Genomic DNA, 22294 nt, shown 5'->3' on the forward strand with positions numbered 1-22294 from the left:
TGAGCTACAGTCCCAGCCAAGATTTAAAAAAAAAAAAGTTTTCATAGTTATAGATGGACAGCATGCCTTTATTTGTTTAGGTTTTTATGCAGTGTTAAGGATTGAACCCAGTGCCTCACACGTTAGGCAAGTGCTCTGCCACTGAGCAGTAGCACCAGCCCTACTCTGTTAGATTTTGAAAAGTTTTGGAAAATTTGATTTCTGCAGGGGAAGTTTTCTCCCAGATGACTCTTGTTGGGGCATTGATCAGGAAGATGATAGTTTCTCAGCACAAGAAATTCAAGTGGATTCCAGTCAACTCCAATTGGTAAAAGGGACAGATGAAGAACAAGTGTTCCAGTTTTATTGGTCGGATGCTTATGAAGATCAGTACAACCAACCAGGTAATCAAAGATAAAGTAACCATATGTCTTGATGGAGTAGCAAGTTTTCCCTTGAATATTTAGTGATGAACATTGGCACAGGCTCTGCCCTCATGTAAGTGTGTTATAGGAGAGCAGTACTTGTTCATTGGAAAGTGCGTGAGCCACCCTGTGGTGTGAATAGTCCTTAAAATGCTTATTCCAAAAATCAGTTATTTGTGATTTTTGACTGTGCTTGTACTTTGCCATCGATGTATCTGAAGTTGTAGGATTATTCTGCAAATGGAATCAGTCATTAATTTGTCTCTTTATTTAGCAAATTGGACACATGTTATGTTTAAGGCACTGAGAGGGGGTGAACAAACTTCACAAATTCCCTATGCTATAATGTTGCTTATATTTTAATGGGGTGGGAGTGGGTGGGGAGAAATTGGCTATAAATTAAAGAAACTGATGTAAAAAGGAGTTAGTTGTAGGATGCTCAGAGAAGGCCTGTCTTAAAAGATGATCCCTGGGCTAAGATGTGAGGCACATACAGAGTTGAGGAAAGGACATTTCAGCTTAAGAATCCAGTAAGTGGGAAGGACTGACAAGAAGAAGATGGCCTGTGTGATAGTAGCATAATTATCAAGTGATAAGATTGGTATGCAGTGAAGTTGGAGATAAAGGTAAAAGGCCACATAATGATGGATGGTCCCATAATTGACTTTGCATTTCATCAGGAATTCTCTTGTCTGTGAAGAGAATAACAGACATGTTATTCTGTGTGTGCATGCTTGTATATATAGCTGTAGAAAGGTGAGCTAGAGTGGGGTGGTAGGAAATTATAGAAGCCCTGGAGATCAGTCATTCCAGGGTAGAGGTACTAGTTATTTGGACCCTGGAGGCTGAGAAGGAGAGAAATGAAGGCATTTAACAAGTATTTTGATACAAACTTGTTGATGGATTGAATCTGAGCATTGATGGAAAGGAGAAATCAAGACTGATTCCCAGGTCATCCTAATGAACTAGTATTGTGAATTCTTGATTCACAAAATGCTGGGGGATAAATTGAAGAAGAGGGCCACACAACAAATGAAACAAAAAGTTTATTCTCTTTTAGAATTCACAGGCCTGACCTTCTGATGAGGGGGGCCTTACTAACTCCCTCTTTGTAGAGGGAAAAAAAATCATCTTACAGGAGCCAAGAATGTCCTTAAGATGACAGAGGAGGGTCATTTCATTTTTAACAACAGTAACTGTTAGAAAAGACCCTCCTCATATTGAACAAATATGTTTCTGGTGGTGCTTCTGGGCCTGTTTCTCTTTAACCAAATTGAATATGTATTATTTCAGTTCTTCAGGATAACTTTTTTTTTTAATTTAAAAATCACCTCCAAATGAATGTTTTTTCATTAAACAGAAATAGTGGAGATTCTCTGTTTTTAATCTTTACCCTTTGCCTAAAAGATAGGAGGCAAAATCATTTTGACGTATCTCATTTGTTTCTCATCTCTGAATTTGAGTAGCTGCCTGTTAATTCTGAGATTTTTTTTTTTAGTCCTGTTTTTTTTTAATCTTCTTCCTGTTTTCTAAGACCTCTGAGAGAACTTCTCAACTTCATGGAACTGAGAGGTGTAATAGGTAGCATAATGACCCCTCTCCTTAAAGATGTCTATGTACTAACATTTGGAGCTTGTGATGTTTTCTTGCATGGTAAAAGGGACCTTATAGATTTGATTAATTATTAACCCATTGGTTAATGGTTCCATCAAAACCAGAAACCTGGAAGCCATCCTTGATTCCCTCCTTTTCCTCACTTGTTAGTTTACTCCTTCTAAAGTAGATAATCTATCTCCTCATAACTGGTGCCCTGAACCCTTCTTGCCTACTGAATTCATTGTACCAGCCTCCTAATTGATCTCTAAACTGTTGTCTTCCACATTACTGCCAGAGTGATTGATCAGAACAGTAACATTGACTATATCATTTCCTCATTTAAAAAAAATCCTCAGTGGCTATTGCTTATAACATAGAGTCCAAGCTCCTGAGCAAGGTTTCTGATGCCTGCTGTCTATGAATTTTTGCCCTAGAAATTGGTGCTGCGTGTCCCTTTACTCATAGTATTTGTCTGACTGGGATGCCCTTATCTGACACATTCTTCAAGATTCAGCTCAGTTGTCATTTCCTGAAAGTTTTCCTAAACCTCTAGATGGACCTTAGAGTCCTATGACCCCATCATAACCTTTCTCATTGTAGTTTTGTCATCTGATTTTGAAATGATCTGAATCAGTTTTTTTCTCTATCCCAAAGCCTTTAAGCTGCTAGAAATCTTTCATTTCCAGTATTCAGTATAATGCCAGGTCCATAGTAGGCATTCAGTAAATGGTCTCTGAAATAAACTACACAGTGATTGACAGTCTGGTGGATGCACATGGAGAGTTACAGAGCACCAGAGTTGAATTTGCTGCCATTATTTAGTTTGCTTCCTAAATTCTTGTAGCAGTGTGAAATAAGAATGAGTAAAACAAAAGTGGATGGTGACCCCCTCCCAAGTAAGTGCCTATAAAGCATCATTGCCAGCATTGGTTGTCAAGGATCAGAACCTTAAACAACAGTTCTGGGTTGGGGTTTTAGCTCAGTGGAAAAGTGTTGGCCTATTATATATGGGACACCGAGTTTGATCTTCAGCACCACATAAAAATAAGATATTGTGTCCATCCACAACTAAACTCTTTGTGAAAGAGAGTTTGTTATTTTTATCGTTTGTTTTTTGGTTTATACTCTTATTAGTAAATACCATTGTTTCACAGGGCAGGGATCTACTAAGGTACCATAATGTCCAATATAATGACCATTTGTAGTTCTTTTAATTTATACTGTTTAAAAGGAAGTAAAATTTAAAATTCAGTTTCTCAACCAGTAGCCACCTTTTAAGTGCTTAATGGCCACATGTGAAAAGTAGCTACTATATTGATGGGTCAGATACCAAACAAATATATATCATCACAGTCATTTTTCTTAATTAGTGATGGTTTGTAGTAAGGGATATTGGAGGCTAAGATTGAAACATGGAGGCACAACTAAATTTTCAAAGTAATTAATTTCTGATATCAGGCCAGTGTCATGGATAGGTTTTTTTTTTTTTTTTTTTTGTACTGGGGATTGAACTGGGGGGCACTTGACCAATGAGCCACATCCCCACCCCTATTTGATATTTTATTACAGACAGGGTCTCACTGAGTTTCTTGCACCCTGATTTTTTGCTGAGGCTGGATTTGAACTCGTGATCCTCTTGCCTTAGCCTCCCAAACCTCTGGGATTATAGGCATGCACCACCGCGCACGGCCATGGATAGGCTTTTAAAATCAATAGTGGGGAAAAATTTTTTGGTGGTGCTAAGAATTGAACCAGGGCATGTACTCTACCACTGAGTTGTACCTCTGGCCCAGGAAATAATAATTAATAATTTATTAATAATAATAATAATTTCACAATTATCTTTCTTTGATGGGGGAATCTCACTATGTTGCCCCTGTTGGACTCAGACTTACGGGCTCAAGTGATGCTCCAGCTGGACTCAAGCAGTTTTCCTGTCTCAGCTGCCTGAGTAGCTGGGGCTACGGGCACATGTCATGATGGCCAGCTCAGTTAAGATTTTTTTTGTCATACAAGTGCTGAAAAAAGCTTCAGAGATTATCTAGTCTAGTTATTCACTTAGCAGGAAACAAGCTCTGGGGAAAAAAGTAGTTGACTCTTCAGTGGCAGAAATCGGGCCTTCTCATTGTCAGTCCACTTTGCCATTCTGTGGTACTTTGCAAGTTGTGTTCTCTGAGGTGGCACATCTTTCTCTGTTTTTGATGCCAATGGGTTAAATAAAATAGCTTTTTTAAAAAGTCCTTTAATTTCAGAGGGTTGAACAGTTTCATCATGATAGTAGGTAATGATCACTGAGCTTTGTGAAATCAATGCTGCTAATAAAAACGAAGTACTCCCAAAGACCCTGTTATTGTTTCTCACTTTCTTACAGATTCTAAGTCAGTCAGTTGTTGCTGAATGCACCATAATTATGAAAAGAATTTTACTCTTTGCATATGGGAAGATATCCTGTCTTCATTATGACTTTTTCAAGGTTTAATAATCCTGACTGCACCTGGTTTCAGCTAGTAACTTTGGGGGGGATGTAATCTTTGTTTACCATGATCTTTTTGTGGCAAACGAGGCATAAACAGTGTCAAATGTGTTGCATGAAGTGTGATATTAGTTTGATATTTGTTTGACTGTAAAATGAGCTATTTGAATCTTTGAATCCAATATTAGGGTCTTTATTTTTCTTTGCATGGAATTTTGTTTTTCCATCTTTAACTGTCGTGAGGATGACTTCTAAATTTCTGTGCTACTGTGATTTTTTTCTTTAAATCGTCCCACGGTCCGCCCTTTCCTCTCCCTTATCTTCCCCACTTCCCCCACCCCAGCTGAAAATCACACAACTCTTGTAAGAATTTTAATCATCTGCAGAATGAAAATCCTTAGATAGTCTTATTTCTACTAGAATAAGTGACAAAAGGAAATACTGATGATGAGCTGTCTTGTGAAACTGGGGTAATTGGCTTTGTGATGTACCACAATTTTCTTAGTGTCTCAGATAAGTGGCTATGTTGATTACTGCTGTCTAGTTCATGGAGCCTGGGATTTTTTTTTTTTACAGTGACCATCTCTTGGGTTGACTATCAGATCTTAGGTGTCCTTTCTTTCTTTCTTTTTAAAAATATTTTTTAGTTGTAATTGGACACAATACCTTTATTTTATTAATTTTTATGTGATGCTGAAGATTGAATCCAGGGCTTTGAACGTGCTAGGCAAGTGCTCTACTGCTGAGCCACAACTCCAGCCCAGCAGTCCTTTCTTAATGGCTAGTTTTCTGTTGAAGAGACGGGAGAACAATAACTTGATGTTTAGAAAGGCATGTTTTTACTTCGTTGTGTATATTTCTGAGGGTCACAAAAGAAGGATATCTACTGATTTTATTAGTAAACCATTTGTTAAATAGAAGCAGAAGAGAAAGGAACAGTATAAATACTACCTAGCTAGATATGTTAAGTAACTTGTGATATAGAAAGGGTGAAATAGATTATAATAGAACCCTGTTATGAGATATATATGTTTATATAGAATAAGAGATGTGTTAGGCAGCTTTTTATCACTATGATCCAATACCTGACAAGAACAACTTAGAGGAGGAAAAGTTCATTTGGGGCTTATGGTTTCAGAGGTTCAGTCCATGAACGACTAACTATTGCTCTGGGCCCAAGGTGTGGCAGAACATCATGGCAGAAGGGTACAGTGAGGAAAGCTGCTTAGCATATGGTAGGCAGGAAGCAGAGAGAGGAGTTGAGGTGCAAGGGACAAAATACAAACCTCAAAGGCATGCTCCTAGTGACCCAATTCCTCCAACCATGCTTCACCTCCCTATAGTTACCATTTAGTTAGTCCATTCAAGCTAGAATGGACTGTTAGGTTAAGGTTACAGCTCTTATAATCAAATCATTTTACTTCTGAATATTTTGGCATCAACAGGAGCTTTTGAGGGGTACTTCATTTCCAAACCATAAGATACAAGATGAATTGTTTTTCCCAAATACAACTTTACATACAGAAAAATACTGATGTATGTATCCCAATACATGAAGATTGTTTTTTATCAGTAAGTGTAAATAAAAAATAAATTTAGAATGATATTCTCATATTTGCATGTTTTCATGAGAGGTTGTAATAGCAGACTTGTTGGACAATAGTTGTTTTGTTTTTCTTAATCTGGATAATACAGGTTATAGGGAAACTGTTTATACTAAATTAGAGAATTATTCTATCCCCTTTATCCCAGGGATTGTACCACTGTGATAGTGTACTATGGCATAAGTACTGAGTTAAGAACTGGTTTTGGGGCTGGAGTTGTGGCTCAGCAGTAGAGTGCTTGCCTTACACGTGTGCAGCCCTGGGTTGGATCCTCAGCACATAAAAGTAAATAAATAAAATGAAGTATTGTGTACAACTACAACTAAAAATAAATATTTTAAAAACAAAGAACTGGTTTTATATATGTTTGCTGTCAGAATGTTATCACAAAGGAATAAATGTGTGGACATGTTCAGTGAGCATTTACGTTGTTCCTATGATTTGGTGTAATTGAAATGTTTTCTTTTCAATTTCAATTAAGTTTTCCCTTATTCTTTTAGGTGTGGTATTTCTGTTTGGAAAAGTTTTTATTGAATCAGCCAAGACCCATGTGAGCTGTTGTGTCATGGTGAAAAACATTGAGCGAACGCTGTACTTCTTTCCCCGTGAAATGGTAAGCATTAGTGATTAGCTTTGAGATTTCAGTAATTATATATGGCACCCATTCTCTATTCCAAGGTAAACCCTGTCCTTCAGTAGGGTAGCAGTTCTTCACAACCCCAATTCTTTCTTACTCCTTGCTTCATGACCAGTGATTGTCAGCAATTCCAATAGAGGATGGGAAAATTAGAGAAATGAAGTTGAACTCAGTTTTTCAACTGGTTAGAGTAAAAGTGTCTGAGTTTTAATACAGAATGTTATATTTCCCTTACTCCTCATTTCCACAATAATTGGGCTTGGGACTCTAAGGCTCTAAAACGTGACATGGCATTTGGCCCAGTTTTCCTGCTCTTGTTGCATAGGCAGCTGTAATATTTCCCCTGTGGCCATTTAACAAGATCAGTTCCATTTGCTTCTTCTTTATTAGGACTTTTAATATCTCCAGCTCCCTCCAAGTATCACCCCCTCCCCATTTCTGTTGAATTGTGGAGCATCTTGGTTAGGATTTATAATACTTATTTTCCCATTGTTTCTTAGCATTGATCATCTTTGCCTTGCTTTATGATGCTTTGGGAGGAATTGGCCATTGGGTTTAGTATTTTTTAGGGATTGTTTTGCCTTTGAACTCATTGTTGAGACTGTGCTACTAAGTGTTTAAATGTGTGAGGATGAAAACTGTTTTAAACTTGGGTTTCTGGTGGTTAAGAAGATCTTATGTACAGATACTTTTTCTCCCTTTTCTCCTTCCCACGGGAGAACAGAAAATTGATCTAAATACAGGGAAGGAAACAGAAATTCCAGTTACAATGAAGGATGTTTACGATGAATTTGAAAGAATAGCAGCAAAATATAAAATTATGAAGTTCAAGTCCAAGGTTTGTATTTGGTTGTAAATTTTTGTCCAGCTTTCTTAATTTGTTGTTTGTTAATGTCTTGATTTTGTAAATAGGTATTGTATATCTACTTCATACAAAGTGCCTTCTGCATATCTCTAATTCATAGAATGGCAATCTCATAGGCATGAATATAAAAACTGTGTTAGATTTTTAAAAATATTTTGCTTTCTTTTTAAACTGCTTGTAAAATAATGGTCATGAATTTGAATATATAGATAACTCAAAGCAAATTACTTTAAATGCTTACATTTCATGTTTTTATTCTGAAATGGCAAAGAAAACATTTTGATTTTATAATTAGTTATTGCCAATGCATTTTGATTAGAAGGTTAAGTAAGTTTTAGTTTTAAAAATCAGGGACTATGATGTTATTTCTGATAGAATGAAAGTCTTATATTCGTGATATGTATGACAAATTGTCCAAACTGGTGTTGGTGGCACATGCCTCTGATTCCAGTGACTTGGGAGGCTGAAGCAGAAGGATTACAAGTTTGAGACCAACCATAGTAACTTAGTGAGACCCTGTCTCAAAAAATAAAAATAGCTGGGGATATAGCTCAGTGTAGAATGCCCCTTAAAAAAGAAACAATATTTTGATTTTAGTGAGATATTGATGCCTTTGGCCATAATTGTGGGGTCTGTAGCCCAATAAAAATATGGGAAGTTAGTAGTGATGGAAAGAAAGGGAGGATTGAGTTGCAAAAGACACTCTTAACTACTTAAATTTTGGATTGTGGCTGAGTCACTTCTTTAAATTTCCACAAGTAATAATGCACAAGGCCTTGGGTTTGATTCCTAGCACTGCAAACAAAAAACTAAAAACATAAAATTCCAGAGAAAATGTGTTGTAATGGTGAAGCATATGAATGTTAGAGTCAGGTTGTTTGTGATTTAAGTCTTAGCCCTGCTGCTTACTAGTATCTGACTGTGAACAAGTGCCAAGTGACTTCCCTGTACCTGTCTCTTTATTTGACAAATGAGGCCCTATTGCAAGCATTGTCAAAAGGGTTAAATCTCTTGATTCATATTGAATGATTAGAATAGTACTTGACACATAGCCAATGCTTACTACATATGAACTATAATTATAATGTTGATTATTCTAGCAAGATGGAGTTGCTTAATGTCAATTAGTAACAAATAATTTTTATTTTTTGAGACAATGTTTTGCTATGTTTTATCAGTGAGGCATGTATAGCTCTGGACTTAAACTCACGATTCTCCTACCCAGACTTCTGAGAGTAGCTGGGATTATAGGCATGTGCCACAACCTGTCTCTTGACAAATGATTTAATGCATTAACATTGTAAAAAAAATCTCTTCTTGCTCCTATTTGAATGCAAATATTTTGATTTCTGTAGTGTCTAAGAGAAGTCTTTTTAACATTGTCACTATGAGTCTTAGTCCTAGTTGAAAGGTGAAAGGATACCTTTTTGGCTTTAATTACTCCTGTGTCCCATAAGGATGCTAGATTCCTGATGATTTAATATAAGAAAATGTATTATTTATGTAATGCTGGCTAATTTGAGTTTTGAAAACTTTTTTGTCTTAATGATTTTTTAAAACATCTACTTATCCAGACAGTGGAAAAGAATTATGCTTTTGAGATACCTGATGTTCCCGAAAAATCTCAGTACTTGGAAGTTAGATACTAGGTAAGTTAAACAAAGAAAATTACCTGGTTTTGGTGAATGGCATTTTTTTCTACTTTTGAACTTTCAACTAGCTTTCAATTAGGAGTACTGACAGAACTCCTCAAGCCCACAGTTCATTGAGGTGGACATATAGTAATGAATAACTGAAATGGATAAAATTAATTTTAAGTACATAGTCTACAGGTTATACTGTCTTTCTTTGCTTTCAAGTATGCATCTTTAAACAAATAACTTGAAACAGCACAATTGTTTGTCAAGTGGAATGAATGCCACATGATGGAGTTGGACATCATTAGTCTGTTAAGTGTCTCTTGTAAGCAGTGGAAAGGTGAGAGAGGAGTGTCAATAGCATCATTATAGTGCTGCTCTTGCTCTTGCTCCTGTGACAGGCAAGGTCGTTGCTGTAGGGTGTTAATTAACTAGACCTTAACCTCTTTTTACCTTTGTTCTAGTGTTTTGATCCCACAATGTTGGAAAAGGGAAACTTTTAAAAAATGTTTTTGGCAGTGGTGATGAAAAGTACCATGGAAGCTTTTTCAATGAGTCCCACTCTGTTGCTTTCATTCTTCTAATGGAGTGGTACTTACTTGGCTATTCTTTATCAGTGAGGCATGTACAGCTTTGGACACAAATTCTCTCTTGGGGGAGCTTCTTGGCCTATTTTCTTCTAATGGGTGTCATCAAGATGCATTATTTTGTCATTGTGAATTGTTTTTGTTTCCTACTGTGAATTGTTTTGGATTTCATTTGTAGCAAATTACATTTCACATGTATCAAAGGGGTTTCTTCTGCTGCTTCATAGAGAGGCTTTTGTTTATTTCAAATATAGACTTGGAGAATGTGAAGTAATAGTTTTAAACAAAAAAGATTTTTTTTCCTTTTAGGCAGAAGTACCACAGCTTCCTCAGGATTTGAAAGGAGAAACTTTTTCTCATGTATTTGGAACCAACACATCCAGCTTGAAACAGTTCTTGATGAACAGAAAGATCAAAGTACCTTGTTGGCTTGAAGTAAAAAATTCACATAAGGAAAAATTTAGTTATAATGCTAAGTAGGTTGCTGATAAATGTGCTTTTTTTTCCCCTAAAGGGAAGTTAAGGAATTGGTTTATATATTTTAGTGTGTTTATTTCCTTTTGTGTGTTTTCATCAAGATTTTCCTTGAATGATTGTAGGTATATTTGGAATCACTTTATCTCTGTAATGCCTGGCAGTTTAGTCTAGAAGGAGGCCTTAGCACAGGCAGCTGTTCAGGGTGCGTCCCATTATGCTGTTGTTTACATGTACTTCCCACCTGGCAGATAATGCCCAGCTGTTCTCCATAGTAAACTGCTGACCTTTGGAGGGGAGAAGAATCACATCCTAATGTGGATAGTACTTGTTTTGCCTGTTACTTGATATTTTCTAGCACTTGTATCTGAGATACTCTTTTATCTTCATGAATCTCTTAAAATGTTTTATGATTCCTCCATGGTAGTGCTTTGGGTTTTTTAAACCTATCTTGGGTCCTGGATTCTTTAGATCATTTTACAAAAAGCTTTGTTTGGATTAAAAAAAAAATTGTAACTGTAGATGGACAGCATACCTTTATTTTATTTGCTTATTTTTTGTATGTGGTGCTAAGGATCAAATGCTGTGCCTCACACATGCTAGGCAAGTGCTCTGCCACTCAGCCATAGCCTCAGCCCCTGTGTGGACTTTTTTTTCTCAAGAAAATGAACATAGGTACACACACATCCAGTAATGTGGCTTATTTTTAGTTAGATATTATGTCATTTTTAATAGAAAATAGGACTGAAGAATATCTCAGTTAATCACAGTTGTCATAATTATGGTACTTTTTCTTTTTAAGTTAACAAAAGCGATTGATTGGTTATATCTATTTTTTCAGAGATCTTGAACCAGCCAATCAGTTGGTTTAAATTTGAGGCCATGGCTTTGAAACCTGACCTGGTGAATGTAATTAAGGATATTGGTCCTCCTCCATTTGTGGTGATGTCTTTCAGCATGAAAACATTGCAGAATGCAAAGAACCATCAACATGAGGTAAAAAAAAGGACATATTTTGTATTTGTTCCTTAGGTGTAATACTTGGCCTGAACTTGTATAGCTTTACTGCAACAAAGTTGTTCTTGGAGGGGAAAGAATACTAATTTAGTACAAAACTTCATTTTGGAGAAGGAATTGAATTTGTTTCTTTGTCTGGTGTTGTGGATTTTTTCAAGGAGTTAAATTGCTGAAAATATATTTTTTAATGTACACAGAGAATAATACAATGAACTATCTATATCAATCACATATTCAGCAGTTAGCAAATTTTGTAACACCTGTTTTTCTCCCTCCTCTTTTTTCTCTTGAAGTATTTTAAAGTCAATTTCAAACAGCATGTCATTTTAACCCTGTGTGCCTTTGTATACATCTCTTAAAATATGCACTTTTTCTTATATACCATCATTAGCAAGCCCAATAACAGTAACAGTGATTCCTTGATTTAGTCTGAAATCCTCAGCACATACTTAAATTACTTTGTTTCTCACAATGTCTTTTAACAGATGGTTTGAATCAGGATTTACACAAGATTCACAGATGGTGTTTAATTTTTGTGCCACTTTCATCTCTTTTTAAATGGTACCCATTCCCCCCACTTTCTTTTCAATGACATTGAATGATTACAAGAATCACTGATAGTTGTCTCATATAATGTCCCATTTTCTGTCTGTATTTGTTTGCTCTGTTGTGGTATCATTGGACTTCTTCCTCTCTACCAGTGGTTGGCAAACAGTGGTCTGTGAGCCAAATTCAGCCCACTACCTATTTTTGTAAATAAAGTTTCTTTGAAACACAGCATATCTTCAACTGCTTTTGCTCTACAATAGCAGAGTCAGTTAGTCATGACAGAGACCATGAGGCCTGCAAAGCCTAAAATACTTATTTTTTGGTCCTTTATAGAAACAGAGTGCCTACTCTTCCTCCATCCTTCATACATCCATATGCTATAAGTTATCTCTAAAGGATGAATTAGATTCAAGTTCAACTTTCTTAGCCAAAATACTTTATAGGTAGTAGAGTGTACTTCATATTAGAAGACACATAATGTCAGGTTAAGCTGCTATTAGTGAGGCTAAGATTGGTCAGTGGGCTCAAATGGTGATAATCACTGTATATTTCTCCATCAGCTTTTCATCTAACCTTGCCACTACATGTGTTTTGGGCTGTTGTGGAGTGCTGTTGTGGTCTATTGCATTGTGAGATGTTGAGCAGTGTCCGTGGCCTCTACCTGCTAGATGTGTGTACCCCCTCTCCCTGCTAGGTGTAACAGTCTAAAAATGCCTCCAGCAATTGCCAAATATTCCTTAGAGGAAAATGTGAGGGTACAGTTATCCCCAGTTGAGAACTACTGTTCTAATGCCTCCATGAATTAGTCATTTTACCTCAATTAGGTATTTCATTAAGAGTTTTTAAATGGTGGTTTTTACACACACACACACACACACACACACACACACGTATGTGTATTCCCTATCTGTTGAATTCATTATTATTTTATTTTTGACATTATTATTTTGAAACGGGGTCTCACTATGTTGCCCAGGCTGGCCTTGAACTTCTGGGCTCAAGTGAGCCCCCTGCCTCAGTCTCTCAAGTAGCTGGAACCATAGGCGAGCACCAGTGTGGTCAGCTTGTTACATTTGATCCTTATGGTTTTCTTACTCTGATCAATGGGAGTTTCTTTATGTTTGCTTCATTTTGACATAAATGGGGGTATTTTTAAAAGAGGATTTTGGACAATATTTGCATTCTTTTAGTATGTGATTTCATCTTTATTTTTGGTAGTGCTGGAGACTGAATGAATGCAAGCGCTTGTGCATGCTGAGAGCATGCTCTACCATGAGCTACAACCCAAGCCCTGATCTTTAAATAATCATTTCTGATTGGAGTTAATAGTTAAGTGTTTGGGAAAGGTTCAATAAGTCCTTAGTTAAAATTAAAAAAGAAGTGTCCGTTCTCTTGTGCCCAGAGTTAGGTTTTCACAGACTGTTTCCTAATAAAGTAAATAGGGCTCTGTGGAGAAATGGCTTAATGAAGGCAGGGAATGTTTAAGATAAATCTGGAACATCGTGTTATATCAGAAAGTAAGGATGATATTAAAATCTACTGAAGATATGTCAGAAGGACCTAGGAAACAACTTGCAGAGTATCCTACTGACCAAAGGTGGGACAATGTGAGCACGATAAGAATAATTGCAATAGATGGAAACACTCAAATTTATGAGTTCATGATGATACTAACAACAATAACACTGCCACATTGCTCATTTATGAAGGATACTCAGGAACTAACTCATTCATAAAACTGATAAATGAGGGAATCAAATCAAGCATTATCCTGACTTTTCTGGAAAACATACTGTACCTCAGGCAACCAAATAATTGATGAAGTGAAGTTTCTGTTCTTAGAAGGTTTTCAGCTAATAAATAATGAAGGAAAATGGAATAATACCACTTTCTAATCCCCAGTGAAATAATGGCTGTAGGCAATAATTGACAGTGGCTGCTAATTTCACTGAAATATAGAAAAACAGACATTATGTGTCTGTGCTTTCTGATAGAAGTAATCAGTAGCACCTCTAAAGTATTTTTGCCAAATAGTTGAACCTGGTTTTGATAAAGTCATTTGATCTAACTGTGAATTTATAGGCAGTACAGAAACAGAATGTGTTAAATGAAAGTGACCCTATTAGGATATAAGCAACAGAATCCATACCACGGAGCATTCTATAGGATAAACAACTCAGTTTCTTCAACAAATGTAAATTGCAGGGAGATGATAAGTGGGGTAGGGTTGTACCTGTAGTTTTACATATCAGTAAGAATGCAGAATATATATTAGATGTCTGATAAGTGATTTCCTCCTTCCTTTCTTTGCAGGTTATTGCTATAGCAGCTTTGATTCATCACAATTTTGCATTAGATAAAGCACCCCCACAACCTCCCTTTCAGTAACACCTCTGTGGTATGTATTTTTTAAAGATACTTTGTTAAAGACTTGATTTGAGTTTTTTCTTAGACTTTCAAAAATTATTTTCAAGAATAAATAGTGCATACTGTTAAGGTTGTTTTTAGCTATGGAAACTAAGTTTTATTGTCCAGAGTTTTCTGTGCAATGAGGCAGGTGCCAAGGAATAAATTAATGTTCGCCTATTTGGGAGAGGTTATAGTAACATCAAATTGAAATTGAGTTGTACTACAATTCAATGTGTGAAACATCCACAGAATTCTGTGTGTTTAATGAGTCAGTCTCCAAGGAGGATTCTCATGTAGTCCATGTTGAAAGCCAGTTAAATAAATTTTGTTTTAGCAAATTTATTTTGTTTTAGCAACACATTAGTTTTGCTAAACATAAAACAAAATTTATGATTACTGTGAAGTTTATCACTTAAGTAGGGGGAATACATGGAACAAAACACTGGTAATAGCTTGGTGAAAATGTGGAAGAAACTAGTCATTAGCTCATTTCAACAAGGCTTTATTCACCTCCTCTGTATGTTACTGTGAGAACAGCTATTTTTATGTTGTAGAGGAGAAACTCTTTTCCAAGTTTGAGAAGTTTGAACTGAGTTACTTCATTGTAAACTGGTTGAGGCTTTGGTGGTGGTGGGATTTCCTTTGGGAGAGAATGTTATAATCATTCATTTTGACTTTGATGGATAGCAAAATTTGATCAAAGTTTTAACAATTGTAGGGATAGAGTTCTGTGCTTGGCGATTCATTTGAATCCCAACATGATCAATGAAAATACTTGAACCTTTTAACATTTTAGGGATGGGGGAATATTTATATCTAATTTCCAAATTTCTATTTGGAAACATGCATTGATGTCTACCTGAAATTAAAATAAAATGGGTTTTGGAATTTTTTCCCCCTTCTTATAGTTGTGTCTAAACCAAAGGACTGTATTTTTCCATGTGCTTTCCTTGAAGTCATTAAGGAAAAGGTAAATAGCTAATTATTCCTTTTAAATATGAAGTATTTATTTGTTTGGAAAGAAAATAGGAGGATAGTATGCTCCATGAATTTTTTTCTGGGCCCTTAATAAAATGGCAGGGGAATAATAAAATGTAGTGAGCTTTTCACAAAGCTAAATGTATTCAATATAAATAATTTTTTTGGAGTGTACATTGTTTCTTTTTTTTCTTTCATCTCCTTTTTTAAAATTTGTTCTAATTAGTTATACATGACAGAATACGTTTTTTAAAGAATTTTTTTAGTTGTCAATGGACCTTTATTTATTGATATGTGGTGCTGAGAATCAAACCCAGTGCCTCATACATGCTAGGCAAGTGTTCTGCCACTGAGCCACAACCTCATCCTGACAGAATGCATTTTGACACATCATGCATAAATGGAGTATAACTTCTCATTCTTCTGGTTGTACATGATGTAGAATCACACTAGTTGTGTAATCATATATACACATAGGGTAATAATGTTTGATTAAAAGTTCACTTGTTAATGTCTTCACGTGACAAAATCAAATGCTGCAACCTTGTCAGGTTTCATGTATATTATTTTAAATTGACTTGAGAAGTCCAACAGTTTGGGGGTACTTTTAGGTTAGGCTATTGTTTGTGACATGTCCTGAATTACCTATCCAAGTACAGTTACCTAGGAATTCTTGTAGAGTCAAACTGACATTTTTGTGACGTAGTTGTGGAATACATATAGTTCTCAATTTCTATTTTAAGAGATTTTTAATAAGAGCAGATTGAATACTTGATTTATATTCAGCAATCCAAGTGGAAGGCTTTTGTGTAAAGATAGATTTTATTTATATTTAAAATACTTATAATTTTTATATTTGTTTTTAGTCTAGTTTCTTATTTATCTGTTCTTATACCATTATTTGAGAATAGTTTATACAATCCTTGGAATTTCTTTTCCTGATAAATACATCAACAGTGAAGTCTACCAGGGATTATATAGGAAATTAAGTAATGCTTTTGAAAGGTACTCTGATTTATATGCTTTCAAATGTGTCCAATGTACAAACATGTCTCTACGGAAGGACATTTCTGCTCTTGCTGTTGCTTAGCACTTAAAATTTTGCTTTATTCTCATGCATATTACTAGAATGAGCTCCTCAGAGACTTTGTGCAATTATTATTGCAAAAACTAGAATCTAAAATTTCATTTCTGCATTTAGTTTTGAAATGGGGAGTTTCTTTTAACCCTAAGAAATCTTAATCCTGGTTAAACAAGAAGCCAAGGTATAATACTTTAAAGAGTTGGTGACTGGTATGTTTTTATTAACAGAATGTGAAGGTTGAGGTTGCTACAACAGAAAGAACACTGCTAGGTTTTTTCCTTGCAAAAGTTCACAAAATTGATCCTGATATCATTGTGGTAAGTAGCTTTTTGATCATGTTGTGGGGAAACTCTTCATTTCTTAGTTCTTTTCAGTGTGACTTTATTGGTTATTTTTATTGTTTATTTACTTTTGAGCTCCAAAGAATCTTTTCAGAGTGAAATGAATTGCTATACTAATTACAAATAGAAAGGGGAAAAACCCTAGCCTACTATAAGATAGGCTTTGTGTGTGTGTGTGTGTGTGTGTGTGTGTGTGTGTGTGTGTGTGGTGTGTGTGTGTGTGTGTGTGTGTGTGTGTGTGTGTGTTGCTCGGGATTGAATCCAGGGCTTTGTGCATGCAAGGCAAGCACTTTACCAACTGAGCTATATCCCCAGCCCCCTAGGCTTTTTTTTCTAATATTAAAGCAACCCTTGAATTATTATTGAAGTTTAAAATACTCTAGGTATTTACAGTTGACGAGACCAGCATATCAGTTAGTAAATGTATATAAGCTATTAGTATCTTTAAAATTTTTGCTTAGTGACCCAGATGTATAGTGTCAACAGGAGTTAATTAATTCCCTTGATTTGATGCAAATCAGAAAACTAAGTATTTTAGTTTTATGAGCCTAGTGGATCTCTATGACATTCCTTTGAGAGCTCATACTAGCAATTTTTTTTTCTCTTGACAACTTCCCATGTTCCGACTAGATAGTGAGAGCTAATAATTCATTGTTTTGCCCCAGTTCATAGAAGTTATAAAGCAAGATATTTACTTTTGTGTGTTTTTTGGCCTTCCTTTATATGCTTCTTGATAGGAATTTTTCCTTTTGTCTTTTGTTCTGGGTCAATTGATCAGTCAAACTCTATTGTTTTATTTTTTGACAGAAAGTATAATAAATGCCTATATTTTAAATATGATATTAGTAATATGGTTATAATATATATTAGTGGTAGATGGACACAATACCTTTATTTTGTTTATTTATATGTGGTGCTGAGGATCAAACCCAGTGCCTCACACATGCCAGGCAAGTGCTCTACCAATGAGCCACACCCCCGCCCCTATATATATATTTTTTTTAGTGTTAGAAAAATTAATAAAAAACTGTTATTATATTACAGCTTCTTTTTAAAAGATCTTTTAAAAATGTGTTCTTTTTAGATATACATGAGTAGGGTATTTTTGTTTGTTTGTTTTTTTAAGATAGGGTCTTGCTAAGTTGCTTAGGGCCTCACAAAGTTGTTGAGGCTGGCTTTGAACTCACAATCCTCCTGCCTCAGCCTTTTGAGCTGCTGGGATTACAGGCATATGCCACTGCATCTGGCAGTAGAGTGTATTTTGACATATTATACGTACATGTAGTATAACTTAGTCTAATTGGGATCCCATTCTTGTGGTTGTACGTGATGTGGAGTTTCACTGGTGATGTATTCATATATGAACATAAGAAAGTTATGTCCTATTTATTCTACAATCTATTCCCAGTCTTCTCCCTTCCCTTCATCTCCTTTGTCTAATACACTTAATTTCTATTCTTTCCTCCCCTTGTTGTGTGTTAGTATCCACATATCAGAAAGAACATTCAACATGTTTTTTGGGGATTGGCTTATTTCACCTAGTATGATAGTCTCTAGATCCATCTATTTACTGCCAAAAGTCATAAAGTAATCTGGTTATATTGAAGCCTTGCAAAAATGTTTGCCATATCCTTCAGGTTCATTTTTATTCTCAGATATCTTATCTTGTAGTGGCATAGCTACTGTCCTGAAAGCCTGCGGATTGTTAAAAATGTCTCTGCACCCACATCCCTTTGTTATTTCAGGACCCATATTTAAAGTGTGAAAAAATCTGTCCATAGTCCTCTGATGCTCTGGCTTAGCACTGGGCCCTCACCTAGTCTCTACTAACAGTAATTTGGTCCCCCGAGTGATGTCTTGGAGCACTATGATACCTGGCCTGACTTAGGATGTTAGAGCCAGATCTGAGTGAGAAATTCGAATGTAAGATAGAGTCCTGACATGAGTTTGGGTCCCTGATCCCAGGCATGATAATTTGAAAATGATACATTCTTATAATCCTTTGGGACTTTAATTTAATAGACAAAACTGCCATAAATATATAATGGGGTATATTGTTTTTATGTGGTGGTAAAGTACACATAACATAAAATTAACCATTTTGACTGCTTTTAAGTGTACAATTCAGGGATATTAGCTACATACATAATGTGCAGCCATTAACACCGTCCATCTCTGTAATTCTTCATCTTCTGAAACTGAATTGGTACTAATTACCTCCTCGTTTCCCCAGCCCCTGGCAACCATCATTCTGTCTTCTGTCTCAATGATTTTGTATACTCCAAGTGGTAGTATATGTTTTTAATTAAAATTAGTATCAAGTAAATCTATTTATTGATAACAATTATTTTGAACCTCGTCTAATTTTTAATTAAGTGAGTAATGTTATTCATGTGACAGAAATTGGGAATTATAGAAATGAAAAAATCTAGTTGCATTTTGAGTTGTTTTCTATTCTATACAATTTTGTTTACTTCTTTTTAAGTTTTTTACTTGAACTATTCATTGGTATTATATATTGTTGCATATTTATTAAGTATCTAAATCAGTAGGGTTTGAACTCAGGTTTTAAAGAAGCCAAATGCAGTTCCTGAATTTTCTAAGAAGTTTTTTGCAAACTCCTACAACACAAGCAGGTTTTCTGTTTTTAAGGAAGCAAAATTGAATTGTTTGAATACAGCTTTTAGTGATCATGTAAAAGTATGGAATGTTAAAATTTACATTTGCTTTTGAGATTGTGAGGCATGAGCTGCAAATTAAAAGAGATCATATGAACCTTGCATCAATTAGTATGAAATAAAGTTTATTCAAGCAATCTGCTTAGCAGCCTTGTTAATGTCAAGGCTAATGAATGCTGCTGATGAATAAATTCCTGAAGAAGAAAGGACCCCCAATAGGAGGTAAGCTCACGATGTCTTCAATTAGAGATCAGAAAAAGAAAGGGCAAAGAAATATTGTGTGTTTGAAGGTAAATCATCTAATTTGCATTTGTTATAATGTTATTGGCTGCCTCCTTTTTCTGCCTAGGGTCATAATATTTATGGGTTTGAACTGGAAGTGCTACTGCAGCGAATTAATGTGTGCAAAGTTCCTCACTGGTCCAAGATAGGTCGTCTGAAGCGATCCAGCATGCCAAAGCTTGGGGTAATGGTTGTTTTGAAAATCTTATTTCTTTTATTTGCCATTTTTTATTGGGTACTTACCAAGAAAGCACTATACTTTTTTGAATAGGAATTGATTGTCTTATAGGAACTTCAGTACATTTTAACTTTGGTACCAAATGTCTTTTCCTTGGAATCCAGCATTTTACTTGAAAAAGCCACTGGTCATTTTTTAAATCAATGATTGGAATCTAGAAATAGTAAAGCACATACATATTACTTTTACTTCAGCATTCCTAAAGTGATAAGCCTTAAGGTAGGGTTGTAGGGTTCAGAATTCATTGAGTGTTATCATTCAGGAAGATGGGAAGAATGAATGGAAGGGAGCTAATGTGAAATATAAGAAAGCGGTGAGCTATGTGCTTTCTCATGTAGTTAGCCTCTCATAGCAACTTCAATTTCATTTTGTAGACATTCACACAGGTCTAGTAGGGGAAGAACTGAGATTTGAACCCAGGTCAGTCTGACTCTTTTAAAGCCTATGTACTTTTTATTCTGCTTGCTTGCTTCAAATGTGGAGAGGTTTTGGTTGTCTTTGTATGAAGCACCTTCTTCCTAACCCTGATACTGTTCAGAGATTGAAGTCTTATTTTACCGAAAGCTTACAAATAAAATCAGCATGCTATCTCATCAGAGAACTTAGGAATCTGTCCCTTTTATAATGATCTCTTGAGGATTCTGCTGCTGCTCTCTGCTATCAGAGTTGGGACTCTTACTCTTCTTTTTCTGTTCATATCTTTAAGGTGAAGAGGTTATTATTACTTATTGTAAACATTTGCTTATCTAACCCCTTTTTCCCTTCATACTCCCTTCAGACTTTTCTGAATATGGAATCTTCTCAGTGAGGTATACCCCAACCAGTCTATACCTGTAGGTATAGTCCCCCCAAATTCCTTATCCCTCCTACCCGACTCTACTTTTCCCCTTTGCCAGAAACTTATTAACTCCTAAAACTATATACTTTCTTATTTATGTTATTCATTTAATATACACAATAAAAATAAAGTCAGGATTCTTAGTTTTTTTTTTTACTTTGTTCACTGCCATATCCTTAGAATAGTGTCAATCAGATACATGGTAAATGTTCAAAAATTTTCATTGATAAATGGAAGAATGAGAATTTTATTTTTGTAATTTTGAGGTCAACCTCAAAGTAGGATAGCATGGAATGTTCATGGGACTTGCTTTTTGTTCTCATCTTTGTAGGGCTGGAGTGGATTTGCTGAAAGAAATGCTACCTGTGGCCGAATGATCTGTGATGTGGAAATTTCAGCAAACGAATTGATTCATTGCAAAAGCTACCATTTGTCTGAACTTGTTCAACAGATTCTGAAAATGGAAAGGGTTGCAATTCCAATGGAAAATGTACAAAATATGTACAGGTATGATCCCAGATTCTTTAGAATCTGTCTATCTTGAAATTAGCAATAGAAGGATGCCACTACTATGCTTAAGCTATAGGGACCTGTGCCATGGTACCATGGAGCAGAAAATTGTCTTTATGTCAGCACCACCATGTCCATTACTTCATAATTTGAACTAGTTTACTTCTTGAATTATTCTAATTTGATCTGTTTATGTCCATCTCCTTCACATGTTTTAACACTACCTTGATGTTTCCTATTGGTAATTTGGAAATTGATATGAATTTAGAGTTTGACACTATTTTCACTTAATTTTTAAATATTTTTTAGTTGTTGATGTACCTTTATTTTTTATTTATTTATTTACATGTGGTGCTGAGGATCAAACCCAGTGCCTCACACATGCTAGGCAAGTGCTCTGCCACTGAGCCACAACCCCAGCCCCATTCTTTCACATAATTAATGAGATATTTTGGAAATACAAAAAACTGAGCAATCACTAAGACATTTAGAGATATTACTTGCTTGTTTTTAAAGTAAGGTTTCTGCTACTTCTCTAGCCAGTTTTTCATGTTTTCCTACCTGTTTCTCCAGAGTTCTTGGACTGCTGCTCTCTTTTGACTTTGTATCCTCTCCAAGTAATCTCATTGTCTTGAAAATTTAAATACCATATGGGGGCTGATGCTCCTCACTGTGTTTATTCAGTTTTGACTTTTCCCCTACATTTCAGATTCATGTATTCACTTGATGTTTAATATGAACCTTTAGTTTGTTCAGAACTGAGCTCTGATCTTCTCCCATTGTCTTTCTGTAGTCTTCCCTTACTAAATTAATGATACCTCTATTTTTTCATTACCATTGTAAACCTTCAGTCGTCTTCTCCCCTAAACCTCTGAGGCTTCCTTGGTTCCTCTCTCTGATATCCTACAGTAGATCCATTAGGTAATTCTATCAGCTCTTCTAAATATATCTAGATCTGACAACATCTTTTCACCTCCATTGACCCTACCCTGGTTTAGGCCACCATCCCCTTCCCCCTGAATTGAAGCTGTCTTAGTCTGTTTTCTGTTGTTTATAATGCAGTACCACAGACTGGGAAAATTATAAAGAAAGG

The 22294-nt window shown here is 35.6% G+C and overlaps 1 protein-coding gene across 1 annotated transcript in view; it reads left to right on the forward strand.

The window, feature by feature from the left end:
• The window catches only part of LOC144250966 (DNA polymerase alpha catalytic subunit-like), a 115353-nt gene that overhangs the window by 20939 nt on the left and 72120 nt on the right, over positions 1–22294 (forward strand). The window contains 11 exon segments of the mRNA XM_077794121.1: positions 208–383; positions 6578–6690; positions 7439–7552; positions 9154–9228; positions 10113–10266; positions 11119–11273; positions 14157–14241; positions 15161–15222; positions 16542–16631; positions 19683–19799; positions 21023–21198. Of these exon segments, the coding sequence (XP_077650247.1) occupies positions 208–383; positions 6578–6690; positions 7439–7552; positions 9154–9228; positions 10113–10266; positions 11119–11273; positions 14157–14241; positions 15161–15222; positions 16542–16631; positions 19683–19799; positions 21023–21198 (1317 nt within the window).

Source organism: Urocitellus parryii, chromosome Y, assembly GCF_045843805.1.
Source record: "Urocitellus parryii isolate mUroPar1 chromosome Y, mUroPar1.hap1, whole genome shotgun sequence".
Taxonomy (NCBI): domain Eukaryota; kingdom Metazoa; phylum Chordata; class Mammalia; order Rodentia; family Sciuridae; genus Urocitellus; species Urocitellus parryii.